At 36.4% G+C, this 17,891-nt stretch overlaps 1 protein-coding gene across 2 annotated transcripts in view; it reads right to left on the minus strand.

The window, feature by feature from the left end:
- Window positions 1–1,537: 1,537 nt before the first annotated feature.
- The window catches only part of BRAF (B-Raf proto-oncogene, serine/threonine kinase), a 166,158-nt gene continuing 149,804 nt past the window's right edge, over window positions 1,538–17,891 (minus strand). For both annotated transcript variants that reach the window (XM_027842279.1, XM_027842280.1), the window contains 3 exons: window positions 17,434–17,568; window positions 13,777–13,930; window positions 1,538–6,078 (listed from right to left, as the gene is read on the minus strand). In XM_027842279.1, the coding sequence (XP_027698080.1) occupies window positions 6,056–6,078; window positions 13,777–13,930; window positions 17,434–17,568 (312 nt within the window). In that variant the 3' untranslated portion in view covers window positions 1,538–6,055. The remainder of the gene's footprint in view (window positions 6,079–13,776; window positions 13,931–17,433; window positions 17,569–17,891) is intronic.

Here is a 17,891-nt window from a genome sequence, read left to right on the forward strand (position 1 = left end):
GATGGTTGGAACAAATCTCTAGTAATACCAATATTTCATTCTTTATTGGCAAGAGTACTTCTACTACAAAAAGTTATTTCTTTAAAACAAATAAAACACACATAAAACAAAAAAATCACACCCAACATCACAAAAAAAAAAAAAGGAAACACACTTGGATGTATCCACAGGCACAACTGGTTTGACCATTAAGATAGTCAAAGAGAGTTTTCAAAAAAAACAAAACCCCACAAACCATTTTATTTAACCAACAATTAAAAACAATACAAAAAGCAGACCTAAATTGACCATTGTAACAGTTGTGCATTTAGCAAAAGGCTCTGCTTTAATCATGTCTTTTCTGAGGTGGGGACTAATTCAAAGACATAACCACCCATGATTAAAAATTAAAAAAAAAAATCACTGCAATCCTGATTTAAGAACTAGCTAAATCTCTGTCCTGCTTACCTTCTTCAATACTCTTTATAGGGACTGTTATTGCTTTTTACTATGACTGATATCATTCTAGAATAATCAGTCTCTGCCAAAATCGTGTGTGTGTGTGCGCGTGCACACCTGTGCATGTGTGGGCTGGAATTTGGTAGGAACATACCAGAGGAAAAGAATAAAAGAATAAAGATTACCTTCTTAGGTGCTGATACATCACAAACATCAGTATTTAAAGTTCTACTGAAGCTAGAAATGAGAAAATGAACACAATGGATGTGCCATTATACTCTAGTCAGGGTATATGCCATTGCTGGTAAAATCAGACAGGCTACCATTATATATATAAAATGTGTTAAGAAGGGGTTCTACTGAAGAACCCAACAACTAAGTAGTATGTTGTAGATTTTTTTCTTTTTTTGGGCAAGAGAAGGGAAGAAGAGTTTGGGCAAAGGGGGCTGGGGGAGAGAAAGATCTAAGAAGCTATACCGTGTTGCCCAATCTTATTCACCTGTCAAAGACCATAGCTTTTTCAATATACTGCCAACATTCTCCTGGGAAAGCAGGATCTCTTGCCCACACAGGAAAGTCCCTTTCCATCTGGCTCTCACAGATTATACAACCAGTGTGAGTAACATAGTCCTATCTAGTTTGCAAAGTCCTAAGGAGGCTGAATCTCAAGAGGGAGGTCCTCACCTGGTGGCATAGACTAGGTGGCTTTACAAAATTTAGACACTGGGTGGAATATTCTACCAACTGCAGCAGTAGTCTAGAAACAGTCGGTGTTAAAATGCTATCCCATATTATAATTTCTCACTTCTCACAAAAAGTATCTGCAGAAAGTTCACACATATGCTCACCAATTATAGAGAATCTTAACTAATTTCATTTTTCCTCAAACATCTGCCCAACATTTCTAGTGTGCAAAACATTCATGGGAATAGGAAAGGGAATAGAAATAATTTCTCCAAAAATGCTGCAATTCTACTTTTAATCCAATGGCTCTATTTAAAAAATTTAAAAATCCAACTTTTTTTTTTGTATGCAAAAATCCATTAGTGGACTCTCTCATTTTAATATCTGGTTTAGGTTACAAATCTAAAGAAGATGCTTTTTTTTTTTTTTTGAGGGAGCAGGGGGGATGATGTCTATGCTGTTTTATCCAAATAATAAGGAACAGCAATTAAAACCAAAGTTACTGCTCTCATGAAAGACTATTTCTGCTATATTTTAGCTTTTATTGCATCACAAAGGCACAGTGAGATCATTTGGCAAATTGTAAAGGTAACTACTTGAGCCTCACACGCACAGTGTCCTCTTAGGGCCTCGAATAGAAGTTTTCATTCAACATCAAGGAGCACATTGTTTGTCATTGGCTAGTTTGCTTTTGTCCCTTTAGCATCTCTAGTTAGTTAAAAAAAAAAAAAGTCTTCCACTGCTATACATTTATGCCCATTTGTCATTCTCAAGGTGCTGATTTGCTAGCTGCTAAAATGGCAACTTGGAAAAATAAGGATGTTTTCCAAAATGTTTGCAAAATCTGCTCTCGTGGCTCAGTGGGTTTGCCTAGATAAAAAGCTAGCGAAATATCTGACAAAGATATGTTTAAAATTTTTTTTTCTGCACATGACAGTTTAGAGACTAATTGAAGTGCACATAGAATATATGCTTCCAGCAAGCCATCTTCCTGAAATCAAATCCATGTTAATAAAGTAATGCCACATCATTTATTTTATACTGTCTCTACAGAGCTTATTAGCACAGTGCCTGTCACGTAGTAGGCACTTAAAAAAATGCTTCTTCCTTTCCCTTCATACAACAGACTTAAGGGTAAGAGTATCAAAATGCAGCACCCAAACAGATCAGGCCTTCCCTGGTGCCATTCTTACACCATTTTCAATGAATATGACCTTTCCACATCTTTTCAATAGTTAGGGCAAAAGTGTGTACTATCTGCCCTGTGGGATACAGACCTTCACATAAAACTGAAATCTTCACTTTATTCATGTGAGTCCTAGGCCTGGGATATTCGAAACTACTTCTTCTTCACAAGGGTAGGGGATCATCTGAATGAACACATCGATGAATTTATTGAGCATATCAACATATTCCAAATGAGAGATGTTGTCTTTTATTCTTCCTATTCATTGTAGCATATCCTGTCAGCATCAAGCACTGAGATGAAAATACACAAATGGAAACAGAACAAGATCTGCAATGGGATCTACAACACTAGTTTTTGTGGGTGCCCAGATCGAGCTGGGGGAATATTTCCAGGGTTTTCGAAGAGCACACTACTGAGGCTGTTGTATTATTTTCAAAGTTACATGGCACTATGATTTTCTTCCAAAATCTCAACGTAAATGTAAAAAATATCACTGCTATGAGTTTCTGTGTTCTAAGTCACACATTTGCTGACAGATTCCCGATACAGTATTTGACAGCTAATTTGCTTACCAGTTCCACACCTAGGCCCTTTATAGAAGGGGATGCAGTACAGACGATCACTTTGGGCTTTTTCTCTCTCTCTCTTTTTTTTATAAGACCTCATTACATTAATCTCCTGATAAATATTATTTTAATATTCAGTAAATGTTCAGGAATCTGAAGAATCAATGAATCAGAACATCAAGCCTAAAACTGAATCCTTTTCAGCTGTTCCCAGTTTTTCAAAAGGTTTTAACTTTTATTCACCTAGCATGACCAAAAATAAGATGAAGGCACTGCAGCCACCATAAGAAAAGCAAACTAATAAGGCAGCAGAATCACAACCTTAAAAGATCATTAATAAAGCAGCTACATAATGTGCACATTACATTGCATTATTCATAAAGTGCTTTGCACAAACAAGGACTGTTTCCTTGTACTTTTCTTAGGAACTTAAAGGTTCTAGTCTATTTAGAGTCTGAAACATCAAATAATAAGCAAAAGAAAAGCAAAGGAAATCCTTTTTAAGATTGAGTGAAAGAAGTGGAAAAGAACAGTTGTGTTAAAAAAAAAAATTAAATGGAACTGAAAAAGGGATTTAAAAAAAAGTGACCTGAAATCACTCAACAATACCCTGAGCTTTGGACTCTGGACTCATCTTCATTTTAAAGCCAGCCTATACAAGTCAAGCTCGCTTTCTTCTTTTCAAATAAGATGGCAACCCAATGAAGGGGAAGTAAAAAGCAGCATCTCTTAAGTGTGTAAAATCTCAAACATGCCCTTCTAAGCTTCCTCCATAAGCAGCTCCTTTCCCTATATTTATTTGCTGAGGTAGTCTTTGATTCAGCATCACTCCAGCAGGTTCTATTTATTTCAAAGGAGCACTGAATAAACTTACTGTTGCTCACTTTCACCCTGGGAAAGAAACTCTACGATAATCTAAGAGGAAAATAACCATATACAGCATCTGTGGGGACAAAGCTTATATATTAAAAATAAAAAAGCAAACACAACATCTGAAGAAAAAAGGATACACCACACACACAAGAAACATGCCAGTTAGAATCATTCTCAGTCTCAGCCATTTCTATATCACATATCTTTGTTCATACGGAATAATTAAGAATATATTTCATTTCAAATTGATTATGCATTCCTGAATATCTGGAGCTTTATCTACTGTGTGAGTGGCAAATTCTGACCACTTCATAAAACTTCCAGCTGGCAATCCTATATTTAGAAATATTTAAAGAAAAATGCATCAGATGGCAGTGAGCTTAAGTAGCTAAGAGTATAGGAGTAGTGCAATAAGCCATTCTTTGAAATAAAAGTATTATTTTCTCGTTCCCTGATTTATTTTAGGCTCTGCCCAATTTCATGCAGGTCCTTGGCCTCTCGTGTTTTGCTGGTTAAGCCTACTGCACAACTAAATTTCTTTCCTACACCCAAGTGAATGATTCTATTATCATTAGGGGGAAATTTAACCAGACCATTCACACACAATCACTTTCTTTACTACTATTATGATTAGTGTTCATCGTCACTAAAAGAATGAAAGATGCTGTGAGTGGGTAACATTTCTGTTTTATGCTGAGATAGGGTAATGATTTCTCTAACCTCATCAGCATCTATTTCTAACAAATAACTGATATCTAGCATCAAAATTCTGCAAACTGAGCACATCAAAACATCCTCCTGCAATTCCTCTCATCTTCATTTGTGACTCTATTCGCTCCCTGAGAAACTTAGTTCCAAAGTTACCAACCTTTTGAAGACCAGGCTTGAGAAGAAAGGAAGAAGGAAAATTAATGCACACACCACCATTTTTATTTTAGGTCACAAACTAGATAAAGGAGAAAACTGGGCAGAGCAAAAGAGAGTGGGAAGAAATGAAACAAGGTATTAGTGTGGATCCAGCCAGAACCATTAATAAAAATGATGTAACACTTGTCATTATGACAAGCTTCCCCATAAGTATACAAACTTTAATTAATGGACATATAAGGTGATAAAAATCCTCACCCCTTTTTTCCTTCTTAAACAAATCATTCCATGCCCCAAATACCACTTTCAGAATGTCTGATTCAGGGGAGGGTATTGTATTTTATTGTGACTCAATTCAACCTGAGCATTATTTTTCATTATTTAATAATCCATACTGGGAAGGTACTCAGTGTTAAATACGTACCTTAATTTTCAATTTATAAAACCACTTACCAATCGTATCCTTTTTCAAATAATTTTTATCAATTATAGTCGGATACCACAGTGGTATCTTGTGCCTCACACACAACAGGCACTCAATACATATTTGTTGATTGAGTGACCTTAAAAATAAATTCACTGTATTGTCTCAATGGAAGTACATTGAGGACCTGGCATATTAAACAACAAACAAGCATTTTTTGGTGGCTGGACCAATGAGAAAGACCCAGTGTGTGTGAACACATTCCAGCCTGCTTAGAAGGCACCCTCAATGAGCCACACACGATAGTTTGGAAAGGAAACAGAAGAGATACCAGAGTAGACCTGGAAAAAAATGCGCTGTATTCCCTTTTTCTCCTGACCCAGCTGCACAGTGTTCCTATACCCCTTCCCAACAAAAAATGATTTTTTGGGGGGATAAATTTGAAAATATGGATGAATATTGGACACACATAACATTAAAAGGGCTATACTGCATTTTTGTTCCAGCTCTCAGAAGGTACACCAGAAAAGGAGGAAAAAACCCCATAACAAAATCCCAAAACAGAAAAAGGAATGATTCTTGTGATTGGAATTGCCCCATCAGATGATCTGCCATTTATTGGCCAGGTGGTTAGAAGGAGAAAAGTTGATCTGCAGACTTTCCATAGCCAATCTCCCAAGCCGTAGCAGCAGTTCCTTCCCATCCTGCCTGAACCCCCAGAGGTCACAACGCACGGTCTCTCCTCTCTCCTCCAAGGAGTGGGCAGGCGTGGTGAGTGCACGTGGTGTCTGTGTTGAAGAAGAAACACTGGCAGCACAGAGTTCTGGTTCCTAAAATGGTCTTCCCTCTTTTGCTGGAGGGGAATTTCATTCTGTTCCACTCTAGCTTATGTACTGAAATTTCTGTATCTTTAAAAAAGGTTTTGAGGAACAGAACTGAGTTTTGATGTTAAGAAACTGTAGGAACACAAGACTTAAGAAATAATAAAGAGTAGATGCTGCCATGATGGTGTGGCTACTTGAAGGCGGCAAATTCTCCTGTGGAGGGAGGACAAGAGCTAATTTTACAAAAGTGTTCTGAAATAGCCAGGACAGAGAAGTAATCTCACTTGAAAGCAGGCTAAGGTTGTACTATATAGATACAAAGTAGTAACATGGTTCATTTAAAACTAAAAGCAGATCATATTCATAATGATACATTATACAATTTATACCATGACTATATAATAGAGTAAAACTGAATCTCAATAATCCACATTGATGAAGGGGAAATAGTTGAAAACTAGAGAATAATAATTTGCTCACTTTTTTTTTTTTTGGCAAGGCAATTAAGGTTAAGTGACTTGCCCAGAGTCACACAGCTAGTTAAGTGTTATGTATCTGAGGCTGCATTTGAACTCAGGTCCTCCTGACTCCAGGGCCGGTGCTCTCTCCACTGCACTACCTAGCTGCCCCTCAGCTACATTCTTTTTGTCATGATGAATAGGTCTATAGTTTCAACTACCTTTAGTAAAGGAATAGCTAGCAAATGCAAATAATGAAGAGAAGATTTTATAATAGTAACTAGGTTAATAAAACATCTCTTTCTAAGAACTCAATGCACTTTCACTTATTTAATTTTATTATCATATCCCTATGACATGGGACAGGGGAGGAATTCTCAATGTGTAAAAGAGGAATTCAAGTACAGGTAGAAAGGTTCCATGATGACTCCACGGCCACACCGTGGCAACCTGAGGATCTCAACTCAGGCCTCCCAATTCTCAGCTAAGTGCTCTTTCCACACTCCTAAAATAAACTCTCAATGCAAGGAATTCATGAACTAAATCACATATCCAGTCTAAAAAACGATCCTCTGAGCTCAATGGGTTTTGTACTTCCTAGGCTATCATCTTGTAGTCATTACCTCGTCCCTGGCTCCTCCCAACCAACTAGAGGGGGCTAGCTTCTCCAATCCCATACATTATAGCAAACTCTGGGAACTGCTAACGTCTGACAATTATTAACACTTTGCTCAATTGAACATAGATAATTTGGTTGTACTAGGGTCTGTAATGAGGGCAGTAATCATTATATGAACACACATAGTTTAGGATAGAACCCATCAATACAGTCATAAGTCAATAACTCAATCCACTAAACATTTATTAAAGCTCTTTCTATGTCCAAGTCACTGTATGCACTAACCAGGACACAAAGATGAAAAATAGCAGAATTTGCCCTAAAACTGATTACAGTTTAATAATGGGAATACTAATCAGTGACACAAGGCAGAATATGATGGAGGCAAATAAGGCACATGATAAAATCTGAGGAAAGCAACTCTTTTCGGTTTCTTAGAGCAAGTGGCACCTGAGCCCTTCGGTAGTAAAGGAAGAAAATGACTTAAACAAGTCAGAACTGAGGAGGAAGTACATTTCTAGGCATGGAGGATAGTCTGAATATGTGCAGAGGCAGAAAAGAGAAAGGCAATATTGGGGAACAATGAATAGTTTAGTCTTGTTGGAATGGAGAACGTAGGAGAGAACGTAGGAAGGGTTGGAAGGTTGGGTAGCAGTCAGATTAGGAGCAATCTTGTGTTTTCTCTTTCAGGCAGAGGAGAGCCATTGAAGGTTTTTGAGCACAGGGAGGACATGATCAGACCTGTGCATTGGGAAGATGATTTTGCTGGATGTGTGAGGGGTAGATTAGAGGAGGCATAAAAGAGAGAGGGAGGAGAGAGGTGGAGAAGGAGGTAAGAGATATTACAGAGGCACAACTGACAGGGTCTGGGCAACTGGAGATTAAGGATTAAGGAAAAGGGAAGAGTCAAAGATAACTCAGATGTTTCACATCTTGGTGAATGGGAAAATGGTGATGTCATTAGCAAAACTGCAGGGTTTAGCAGGAAGGAATACTGAGGGGAAGAGATGATTTCAGTTTTGAATAGGAGTTTGAAGTGCCATTGGAGCATCTGGGTAGAAATGTCTAACAGGCAATGTCTAATAGGCAGCTAGAGAAGCAAGACTAAAACTCAGGGAATGGACTGAGGTTGACTAGACAGATTTGGGATACATCTCATAGATGTCATGATCAAAGTCAAGGTAGCAGATGAGATTTACTGAGAGAGAAGAGCTGAGGGACAGAAACCCTTCCTCAGGTGGTAGAAGGAATGAAAACTAGCATTTATATAGCAATTTTTAAGGTTTGCAAAACACATTACAGAAGTTATCTCATTTGATCCTCATAACAACTCTGGGAGATAGGTGCTACTAATGGCCCTATTCTACAGATGAGGAAACTGAGGCAGAGACAGGTTGAGTGACTTTCTATGGGTTATACAGGTGTTTGAGGCAGGATTCAAACTAAGCCTTCCTGACCCAAAGTCCAATACTCTGTCTACTATAATATGTACATGACCCATCAAAAAAGACTAAGAAGAACCAATCAGACAAGTAGAAGGAAAATCAGATGAGTACAATGTCATAGAAACCGAAGGAAGAAGAGAGTTTCTGGACTGAAGGGGGGTGGCCAACTGTCACATGTTGTAGAAAAGGCACAAAGAGTGAAAACTGAGAAAAAGCTACTGGGTTTAGCAATTAAAAAGTATAAACTACTAATTTCCACACATTTGGAACCCAGTTGAGGTCTGATAAATAACCATCTGCTCCAGAGATGTCATTGTGCCTAGGATTGGATATTTTATTCCTTAATTTTATATGCTACTATCTCATCTCATAGAAGAATATGTTTAACCAACCATTAGTTTAGAAAAACATAACTGAAATGAGGCAAATTCAAGTGACAGTAAAAGTATAAAAAATTAAAAGTAATGTATGGTAATCTGGGGCTACCGAAAACATGGCCAATCTGCCAAGTCTTTAGTGATTGCTACCTCTAGAGTAGGAACGTCACAAGAGACAGGGTGAAGACAACCATTACACTGCCAAAGATGGTGTTATCACATTCCACTTCCAATATTTTTAGTATGAAAACAATTTTGGACTATAGCACAGTATTACTATTATTTTGAGCATTTTACTCTATTCCTCCAAATAAGTAATTTTAAAAGATTTGCTATATTATCAAATGTAATTTTTATTCTATTCAGTGCCCAACATTTTTTCAAGCATAACATTCTGATAGTTATATTTATTCTACTAAGTGACTGATAAATGTAAAATGATTTTTCCTAAGCTAACCCTCACTTCATTACCTTGTTTAGAAAAGTGCATAGGCAACATTACAATTCTATTACAATTAATATTTCTTACACTTTGAATTTTGCTGAAAAACAGCCCAAATAAAAAACACAGCCTAAACAAACGCAACTTCTAATTTTTTAAACAAAGATTTAAAAATTTTCTGTCATATGACCACTAGGTAAGAGAACTTGTAGTTCTGTTTTGTGGCAATGCTTAGATAAAATTAAATAAATATAAAATAATCACAAATTGGTATGCATCTTAATTGCTATTAAATTTTTGTAAAAAAGTAATTCACAGCTTCTAATAATTTTACAGGATCAGATTTTATAACCAACCCCACTCTCCCAAACAAACCAGAGCTAGGATGTACACCACTGGCCAGAAGAGGGGAGACTAGAACCACCCCTCCTTTTCCTTATGTTACAGGCTCCATGAAAAATGATATGCATGACATGGAGCAACTAGCCATGGACCAGCTATTAAAAACAATTAAATTCAATAAACATTTATTGTTTATTTAAAAGATTATTCATTTCTTCTAACCTGTATACCTGGAATGCTTATCATACTGCTTTTCAACATAACAACGCCCATTTCAAGTAGGAAAAGAACCAAGAATGTCTGGACTAAGCTAGTTTAGCTTAATTTGAAAAATCCACATATTCCCAGTGAATTCCAGACAATCTCTGTATGGCTTATTCAGACTCTGGTATTTTTGAAAAATTAAAAAATCAGGGACTTAAATGAATGTTTCATTTTGAATTGATCTTTTATTACCAATAATAGGAAAAGAAGAGAGAAGATTCAATTCCTCCTTCTTCCTAACAACTTTGAAAACTACTCTCTCTCTCTCATTTAATTTTATTAGGGGTAGGGCAATAGGCACTTTTAAAACCAGATTCTTTTTTTTTTTTTTTTGGTAGGGAGGGGAAGGTTCCTGTTGTCCAAGATATATACAAAGACCTTCTAAGTTTGTTTGGAAGAGTAAGAGTTTTTAAACATCCTTAAGTTTTTAATTCATCCATGTCTGTTTACTGTGTAATAATAACCATTCTCCATTACAATTCAACTCAAATAGTAAGCAACATTTCAGTGATGAACCTTAGAGGCAGTTATAAATTATATTATATAGTTTTGTTTAAGAGTTAACCAAGAAAATGTGTTAAGAAATATCCTACTGTTCATAAATAATACCTTTGGACCCATTTATTCTAAATGTAATGGTTTCATTTTATGCATTACATTTTAAATTATGACGAAGAAAGATCCTGAATCAACTGGCAGTAATCCTTCAAGTGATTTCAGAGGTACTTAGGGGAATTTTTGCTCTTAACTACATTAGGTTTTTTTTTAGAGGGTCTCCAAGAAAGGGCCATGCCAAAATGATGAAGTCTTTCAAAATGAGAAGTACTACTGAAATGTTGATAACTAGAATATGATATTTTACCAGTTAGTCCCACAATTCTAATACCATAACCAATAAAATAATTCAGTAAGGCAGTCACCATACATATGGAAGTTCAAAGTATATGCTATTCAAAGACTTCATACATATTTTGTTTTTAGGCATGCCATTTAAATTCCACTACATTAAACAGGCACTGTTTTAAATGAGCTCCTTTAAACACTACTATTTTTAATGGCATTTTTATTTTGGTATTACCCCCTGAAATGAAAAGTTAAAATATTTCCTCAATTAAAATTTTTAAAAATCCTATTAGTTATAAATCACTAAAAACTAATTATACATTAATAATTGGAAAAAAACTTTTAAAAATGTGAATTTCAGAAAACAAGTTATTTTCCTGAATGGGAAGTGAAATCAGTTCTCTATAATGGAAGGATTCAAGGTGTCTAAGATATTGGGGGAAAGAGCAGCCAGAGTAGAATAAAAAAACGTCAGTGATGAAGTGGACACATCCTCAGAAACAAAGATGAGACATTTTTGTATGTATGTAACATACATATCTGATATCTCTCAATGTGTGATGTATTAAGATGAACTATATCAATATACATACATATTAAATACACATGTAATAAAAGCTTCTGCTTTGGAGAAAGGAACATATCAGTCTCAAAGTTTGAAGAATGCAACTGTCTTGACCAGGAAATTAGTTCCATAGAATGACTTTCCTTTTGCCATCTTCACTCTCTCTCCTCCAAAGCATCTCAACATGCAGTCACATTTTCAATGTTAATACAAGCTGACATGACTTCCATTAATTAAGTTTTCAGCCTACCTAAATGAGAAGGGAAGAGATAAATGTGAAGTGCCCCTGGGACTTCTAAAGGCCCTTCAGAAAGTTCTGCTCGATGGCCTACCAAGCTTTAGAAAAGTCAGAAGCCCTTTAGCTTGGATCACCAAGAGAAGCTAAGATGTGTTCACTGGTACAAAGAACTAGACAAAGGGAGGAAAAAAGGAAAAAGGAAAAGAAAAGGGAATAGCCTAAGAAAAACTCGAAAGAAGGGTAAGAAGCTGTAAAGAAAGAGCACCGTCAAGAAGAAAGACTGAACTCAATGACAACTATGTCACCAAATGCTCTCCCCCCTGCTTTTCAGTGTTCCATGGACTGATGCCACTTTGTAAAAAATATTATTTAAGCATCTACTATTATAACAGTCTATACAAACTAATGAAACCCTACCGAGCAAATACTGGGAAAAACTGGAATAGCTTTAATTTTACTGGAGAGTTTAGAAATCTTTTGGTATTTTATTGCTTGATAGAAAGAGTATGTGAGAAAGTCTTTTTCTGTTCGTTTACTTTTTAGTCCTTTTTCCTCAACTAGTTATCACAGAGAAATTTCTAAATGCAATGTTTTTCCTACAATACTCATCTTGATCTAAAACAGTAGGTAGCCAAAGGGCAAACACTAATTTTCAATGAGTAAGTCATATGAATGGAATCTAACATTCATATAAAGGCAGCTAGTACAATTTAGAAAGTGTTTTTATGTTTTCTTGTGCAACTGAAAAACTAAAAGAAATGGCATTATTTTGAAGTCTTTTTCAGATTATACATTGAATTATGAAGGATGGAGAATGGCACTTATGTTGACATTGTCATTGTTAATTTTCAGCTATTGGTTGATTTTAAAATCATCAGATCTAAATTTAATGAGTGACAATGTAGTCAGGATAACAGATTGGTTGTGATTTTTGTGCTAGCAATTGAAGTAGTTATGGTAATTTATTTTGATAAGACTGTATCAGGACTGTCTTTTCCACCTTTAATTCCCTCTGAATTACAGTAAAAATTAAAGACATTTTCCATATTAGAAAAGGAACATCATCACCAAACTTTATTAGCAGGTAGGAAATACTCCTCACCCGAGAACATCATAAATAAAATAGCCCTCATGGTAAGAGGATTCTTTTGGGATAAAGAATTTAATTTTAAAACTCCCGTAAAGGATATGAGAAGACAGATGAACAAGGAAAGAAATTACACTGAACACAATGACAAGGTCATTTTTGAAATATGTGTCATTAGAGGTTAAGTGTAATTTGAAAAAATAAAGTATCTGTAATTTCTTTAAAGAAAATTCTAAGGAAAAAAATTCTAAAAGTCCTCACATAATCTGTTAGGGTTTCTTTTGAAGTGAATTTGCAACTGAGGTGAACCTCATATAAGCAAAGACATCCTCTCTATACAAAGAAATTCAATAATATAAACAAATATATTTCATCAAAAAAAGAGATAGATCTCCTGTTCGTCCTCTTCCTGGCCCATACCACCCTTCCCCTCCCCCCATGTATAATTAACATATCTTCCATGGAAAACCAAAATTAAAACATTTTACTTATGAAACAGAAAATTTCATTTCCCAACATATTTGTCAATATCCCCCTGTACATACATTACAGGAACACCTTTGGTCAATGACTTTGCTTACCATCCCTATTACCTGTGGAAAGTAGTTAAATCTACTGCCTAGGGAAGTAAAGGCAATCCAGAGCTTTCCATGTCATAATAAAAAGAAACTTTTACAGAAATTTGATTGGGAGTATATAAATAAGACTATTGAATTCCAGTGTCTTCCCAATTTGCATGAACTCAGTTTGGTTCAATTACAACAAGGTAACCATGATTCCGTCTTTCAGTTTCAAACAAGCAGATGTACTATTAACTTAATCCATAATGGACATTATGTTATGGCTAATAAAAGCTGTGTGAGAAATATTCGCTATACAAAAATAACATTCAGATTGAGCAAATTTGTAAACTAAACAAACTCAGGACAAAATAAAGTCTGGAAAATTGGATATACATTATTAGGTTATTTCATCACAATCTTTGTTAAGTTCCTATGTGTGTTAAAAATGTTTTTCATGTTGACAAATCCAGTGCTAGCAATGATTTTTCACCAGGAAACTGATTCTCATTCTTTAAAAAAATGAATCTGTTCTTTGGTGGCGCATTTTTAAAAAAAATTCCACTGAGTTCAACAAACTCAAAACTAAGTAAGTTCATCTTACTTTTATGTGTCCTGCCCTGTACACCTCCCTTTCCCACTCAATTTTTTTCAGTGAACAGGAAACGCACCATATCCCCCTGCCTGGATGGGCGTTTTTGGAGAAGCACAAGCATACAGACTAAAATCCTCCGTTTGGAAGCCAGCCCGATTCAGTGAGGGTTCAGATGCACTGCGGTGAATTTTTGGCAATGAGCGGGCCAGAAGTTCAATGGAGGCAAGGATCTGAAACAACAAGCAATGAAGGACTAAAAACTTTCCATACTGGAAATCTCTAAAGGTACTGTCAAGCAACATAACATTCAACAGAGAATACAGAATTCTTCTAGGAATAAGTGAGTCAAGTTAAGTAGGAATTTCTAAAATTTGCTGCAATATTTTCCCCTTTACTCTTTTCAGCACTTCCTTAATTTCCTTAAAATAATTTGAGAAAGTACCATTTTCCCTTATCTTCCCCCGTCCCTGCCTCCCTGCCTCCCCACCTGCAAATATTTAAATCAACAGGGCCACTTTCAGTTGACCCGTACAAGTTTGCCAAAGGGGATTAGCAGACCTTAGAAATGTTTATGTCCCACAGAACCATAAGGAAATCACACTATGAAGAAATTTAGTGATGGTGGATTTCCTGCATAATTATAAGTAATAATAACTGACATTTACATAGCACTTTAAATACATGACTTCATTTGATCCTCTTAATAATCCTATGAGAGAGACACTGTAGAACCAATACTGTACCCACGGTGTCCCCAGGCCAATTTTGTTGATCAGTGAATCTCAGAGAGTTAAGTAATTTGTCCAGACTCATACAGCTAGTATGTGTCTGTAGTTAGAAATGAGCCTAGGTCTTCCTCAGTCCAACACTTCTCAGATGGTCAAACTTTCAGCGACCTCAACGTGTACAACAGAGGAGGAATCCTAAAGTCAGCAAAATCTCTGAACAGCTAAAAAGAAGCATTCTAAAACCTATGTTACAAAATCCATAAAATTTAGTCACTTAGAATCAAGTGGCTCTTATTTGACACACAATTTTCAGAAGCCTAATTATTAGGTCTCCTAGACACAGCAGATGAAGAAGAAGCCATTTACAAGGGGAAGGACGGGGAGGAAGCTGCTGGAGGAGGGACAATAACAGCAATGAAACATAAACAAATAACATGACAGAAGAGAAGACGCAGAAACCCGCCCCCAAAGCCAGCAAAACAGGAACACTGAGTACAACTGTGAAGAGCCCTACACGACACAAAAACCTCAACAAGCCTGTTACATCATTACAGCACAATACAGTAGCTGATGTATATAATGAAGGGAAGGTGACAAGCATTTCTATAGTGCCTACTATATGCCAGGCACTGTGCTAAATGTTTTACAAATATTATCTCGTTTGATCCTTGCAACAACTCTGTGAGGTAGATGTTATTATCATTACCATTTTTTACATGAAGAAACTAAGGTAGACACAGGGTAAGTGACTTGCCCAAGGTCACACCACTAATAAGTGTCTGAGGACAAATCTAAACCTAGGTGTTCCTGACTCCAGTTTCCTGACTTAGCTAAGTCTAATGATGACAATGAATTAAATTATGTTTAGCAAAATCTATTTAAGAAGACGAGGGAGTGTGTAATATACTTTTTCTTTTTAACTGCAAATTTAATCACCAAATCTTTCAACATACAAAGAATGACAAGAAAATGACAGTATGTGGACTCATGAGCTTATTTAGTTTCTTTTTGAAGTGCATATTAAATTGAAACTGTAGTAACAAAATATCCTACTTGTGTCCCTTCTGACCTTTTTGTTTTCTTCTGTGCATTTCTTAATGTTTCATTGATGTTCTTACTTATGTAATAGGTTTTATAAAAGTTTCCATAAGAAGGTTTTCTTTTTTTCCCCAGAGGTTTTGGAATGTGAAGGAGTAAGTTTCACTTAGATAAAAAATATCCTTATGTAGTTATTTCAGATCCAGTAACATATCATTAGAGTGAACTATCCTCTACCAAGATATTAAGCTGCATTAAAAAATGGGCCCAGGAGCCTATGTTCATTTATGATTCTTCTGTTTTTGTCTTCGTATTTCCAGGGCTCAACTGAACACCTCACACACGGTAAGTTTTTAATAAATGCTTGCTTTTTGAATGTAAATCAACAAACAAATTATGCTTTAGTACATGAAGAAGCATATAGCACAGGATTACTTTCAGCAGTGATCTTTCACGTTGGCTATTATAAACTTAATACATACACACACATGCATACACATATATGTGCATGTATATATCACATCCATCTACTCATCATATATACATACATCACACACATACATACATGAACTCTAGTATCACCTGCTTTCTGGATATCTTGAACTAGATGTCCCATAGCCATTTCAAACTAAACGTGTCTGAAACAAAATTCATTATCTCCCCCCTATCCTCCTTGAAAGCCAGCTCTCTTCCCAATTTCTCTGTTACTGTCAAGGGCATTACCTTCTTCCCAGTCACTCAGGGCTCTGAAACTGTGTCATCTCATGCCTCACTTGAACTCACCCAACATGTCCAATCTGCTGCCACGCCTTGTTGTTTCTACCTTTACAACATCTCTTGTGTGTTCATCTTCTCCCCACTCATAGATCCATCCCCCAGTGTAGTCCCTCATTACCTCACACCTGGATTTGTTTGCACAGAAGGGTTTGTACGCTGTCTTCCCCATTAAACTGAGCTCCTTAAAAGAAGGAACTGTTTTTTGCCCTTTTTTGTACCTACAGTGCTTAGCCCAGTGCCAGGCACTAAATAAATGCTTGCTGACTGACTACAGAAATAGCTTACTGGTTTCTGTCTCTCCTCACTATAGTCCCTCTTTCCCTTATCACTCCTTATCACCTCTAGGATAAAATATAAAATCCCATAGTTGTCTTTTAAACTCCTTTACATCTTTCCAGTCTCCTTAAAGTTTACTCCCCTTCATAGACCTCTTGATGTTACTCCATCTTCACACTCAAGTATTTTGTATTTTTGTTGACCATCTGACTGCATTTCCATTGGCTGCCCGCCACGTGTGGAATGCTCCTTCTCCTCACCTCGACCTTATTAATTCCTTGGCTTGCTCACAGACAATCTTCTGCACGAAGCCTTTCTTGGTGACTCCAACTACCAGTGTCTTCCCTTTGAGATTACCTTTCGTTTATATTGTATACGTACAGTAGTCATGTACATAGTTATCTGCATGCCGTCTCCTTCATTAAGATGCCGGGACTGTGTTTTTGGATATTTTTGTATCCCCAGAATTTTCACAGTGCCTGGCAAGTGTAAGTGCTAAATAAATGTTGGTTGACCAGCTAACTGACCACAAAAAGCAAGGGAAAGCAATTTAGAATTTTTAAAAAATGAGACTCCTTTTGGCCAGCTGCTTCCCTTTTCTCTCTCTCCATAGGTAGAAATGCCATTTAAGAAAATGGACTCTGTGTTATAGAAGAGTTGATACTTACGTGTGTGTGTGTGTGTGTGTGTATTTATCAACCTTTCTATTATATACATATATATTGTAATTCGTGAAAGATAAAATTGAGCCTTTCAGATAATTTTCTATTCGAACCCCAAATGTCTAAGGATATCACTCTTTACCTTGAGAAAAATCTTAATGTTTGACATTACTAAAAGCCGAGGAGGAACACAGAAATATTATACACATCACAATGCTAGTCCAGATTCAGTCAACACGAAGTCTTTCTTACCTGAGGAAAAAGTGGCCTCTCATCTCTCTTCTTCTTCAGGCACTCTGCCATTAACCTCTTCATGGCTTTTGGACAATTACTCCGCACTTTACTGAGATCTGGAGACAGGTATCCTCGCCCCACCATAAAAATTATCTGGGGTAGGAGGGGAAATTCACAAAATCATATAGCTTGTAGATAAAAGTTGAAACAAACTTGAATACTGATAGGTGAACAAAGTCCAGTTACCTACCAGTCGGTTTATTTCTCCAAAGATGTGTATCATCTCTGGCAGCTATTATAGTAGGTGATGCTGTCTCAAGATCCTGAAGCTTTTAAAAAAGACTTTTTAATCAAACAATTACCTGAGTGCCCAAAGCACTGCAGGGGCTTTATATGATTGTAACCCGTAGTCCTTACCCTCAAAGGGTTTATAATGTAGCTGCCCTGTAAGTTATCATCATATTTCATTTGAGGTA

Source organism: Vombatus ursinus, unplaced genomic scaffold (assembly GCF_900497805.2).
Source record: "Vombatus ursinus unplaced genomic scaffold, bare-nosed wombat genome assembly UNPS02014870.1, whole genome shotgun sequence".
Classification (NCBI taxonomy): Eukaryota; Metazoa; Chordata; class Mammalia; order Diprotodontia; family Vombatidae; genus Vombatus; species Vombatus ursinus.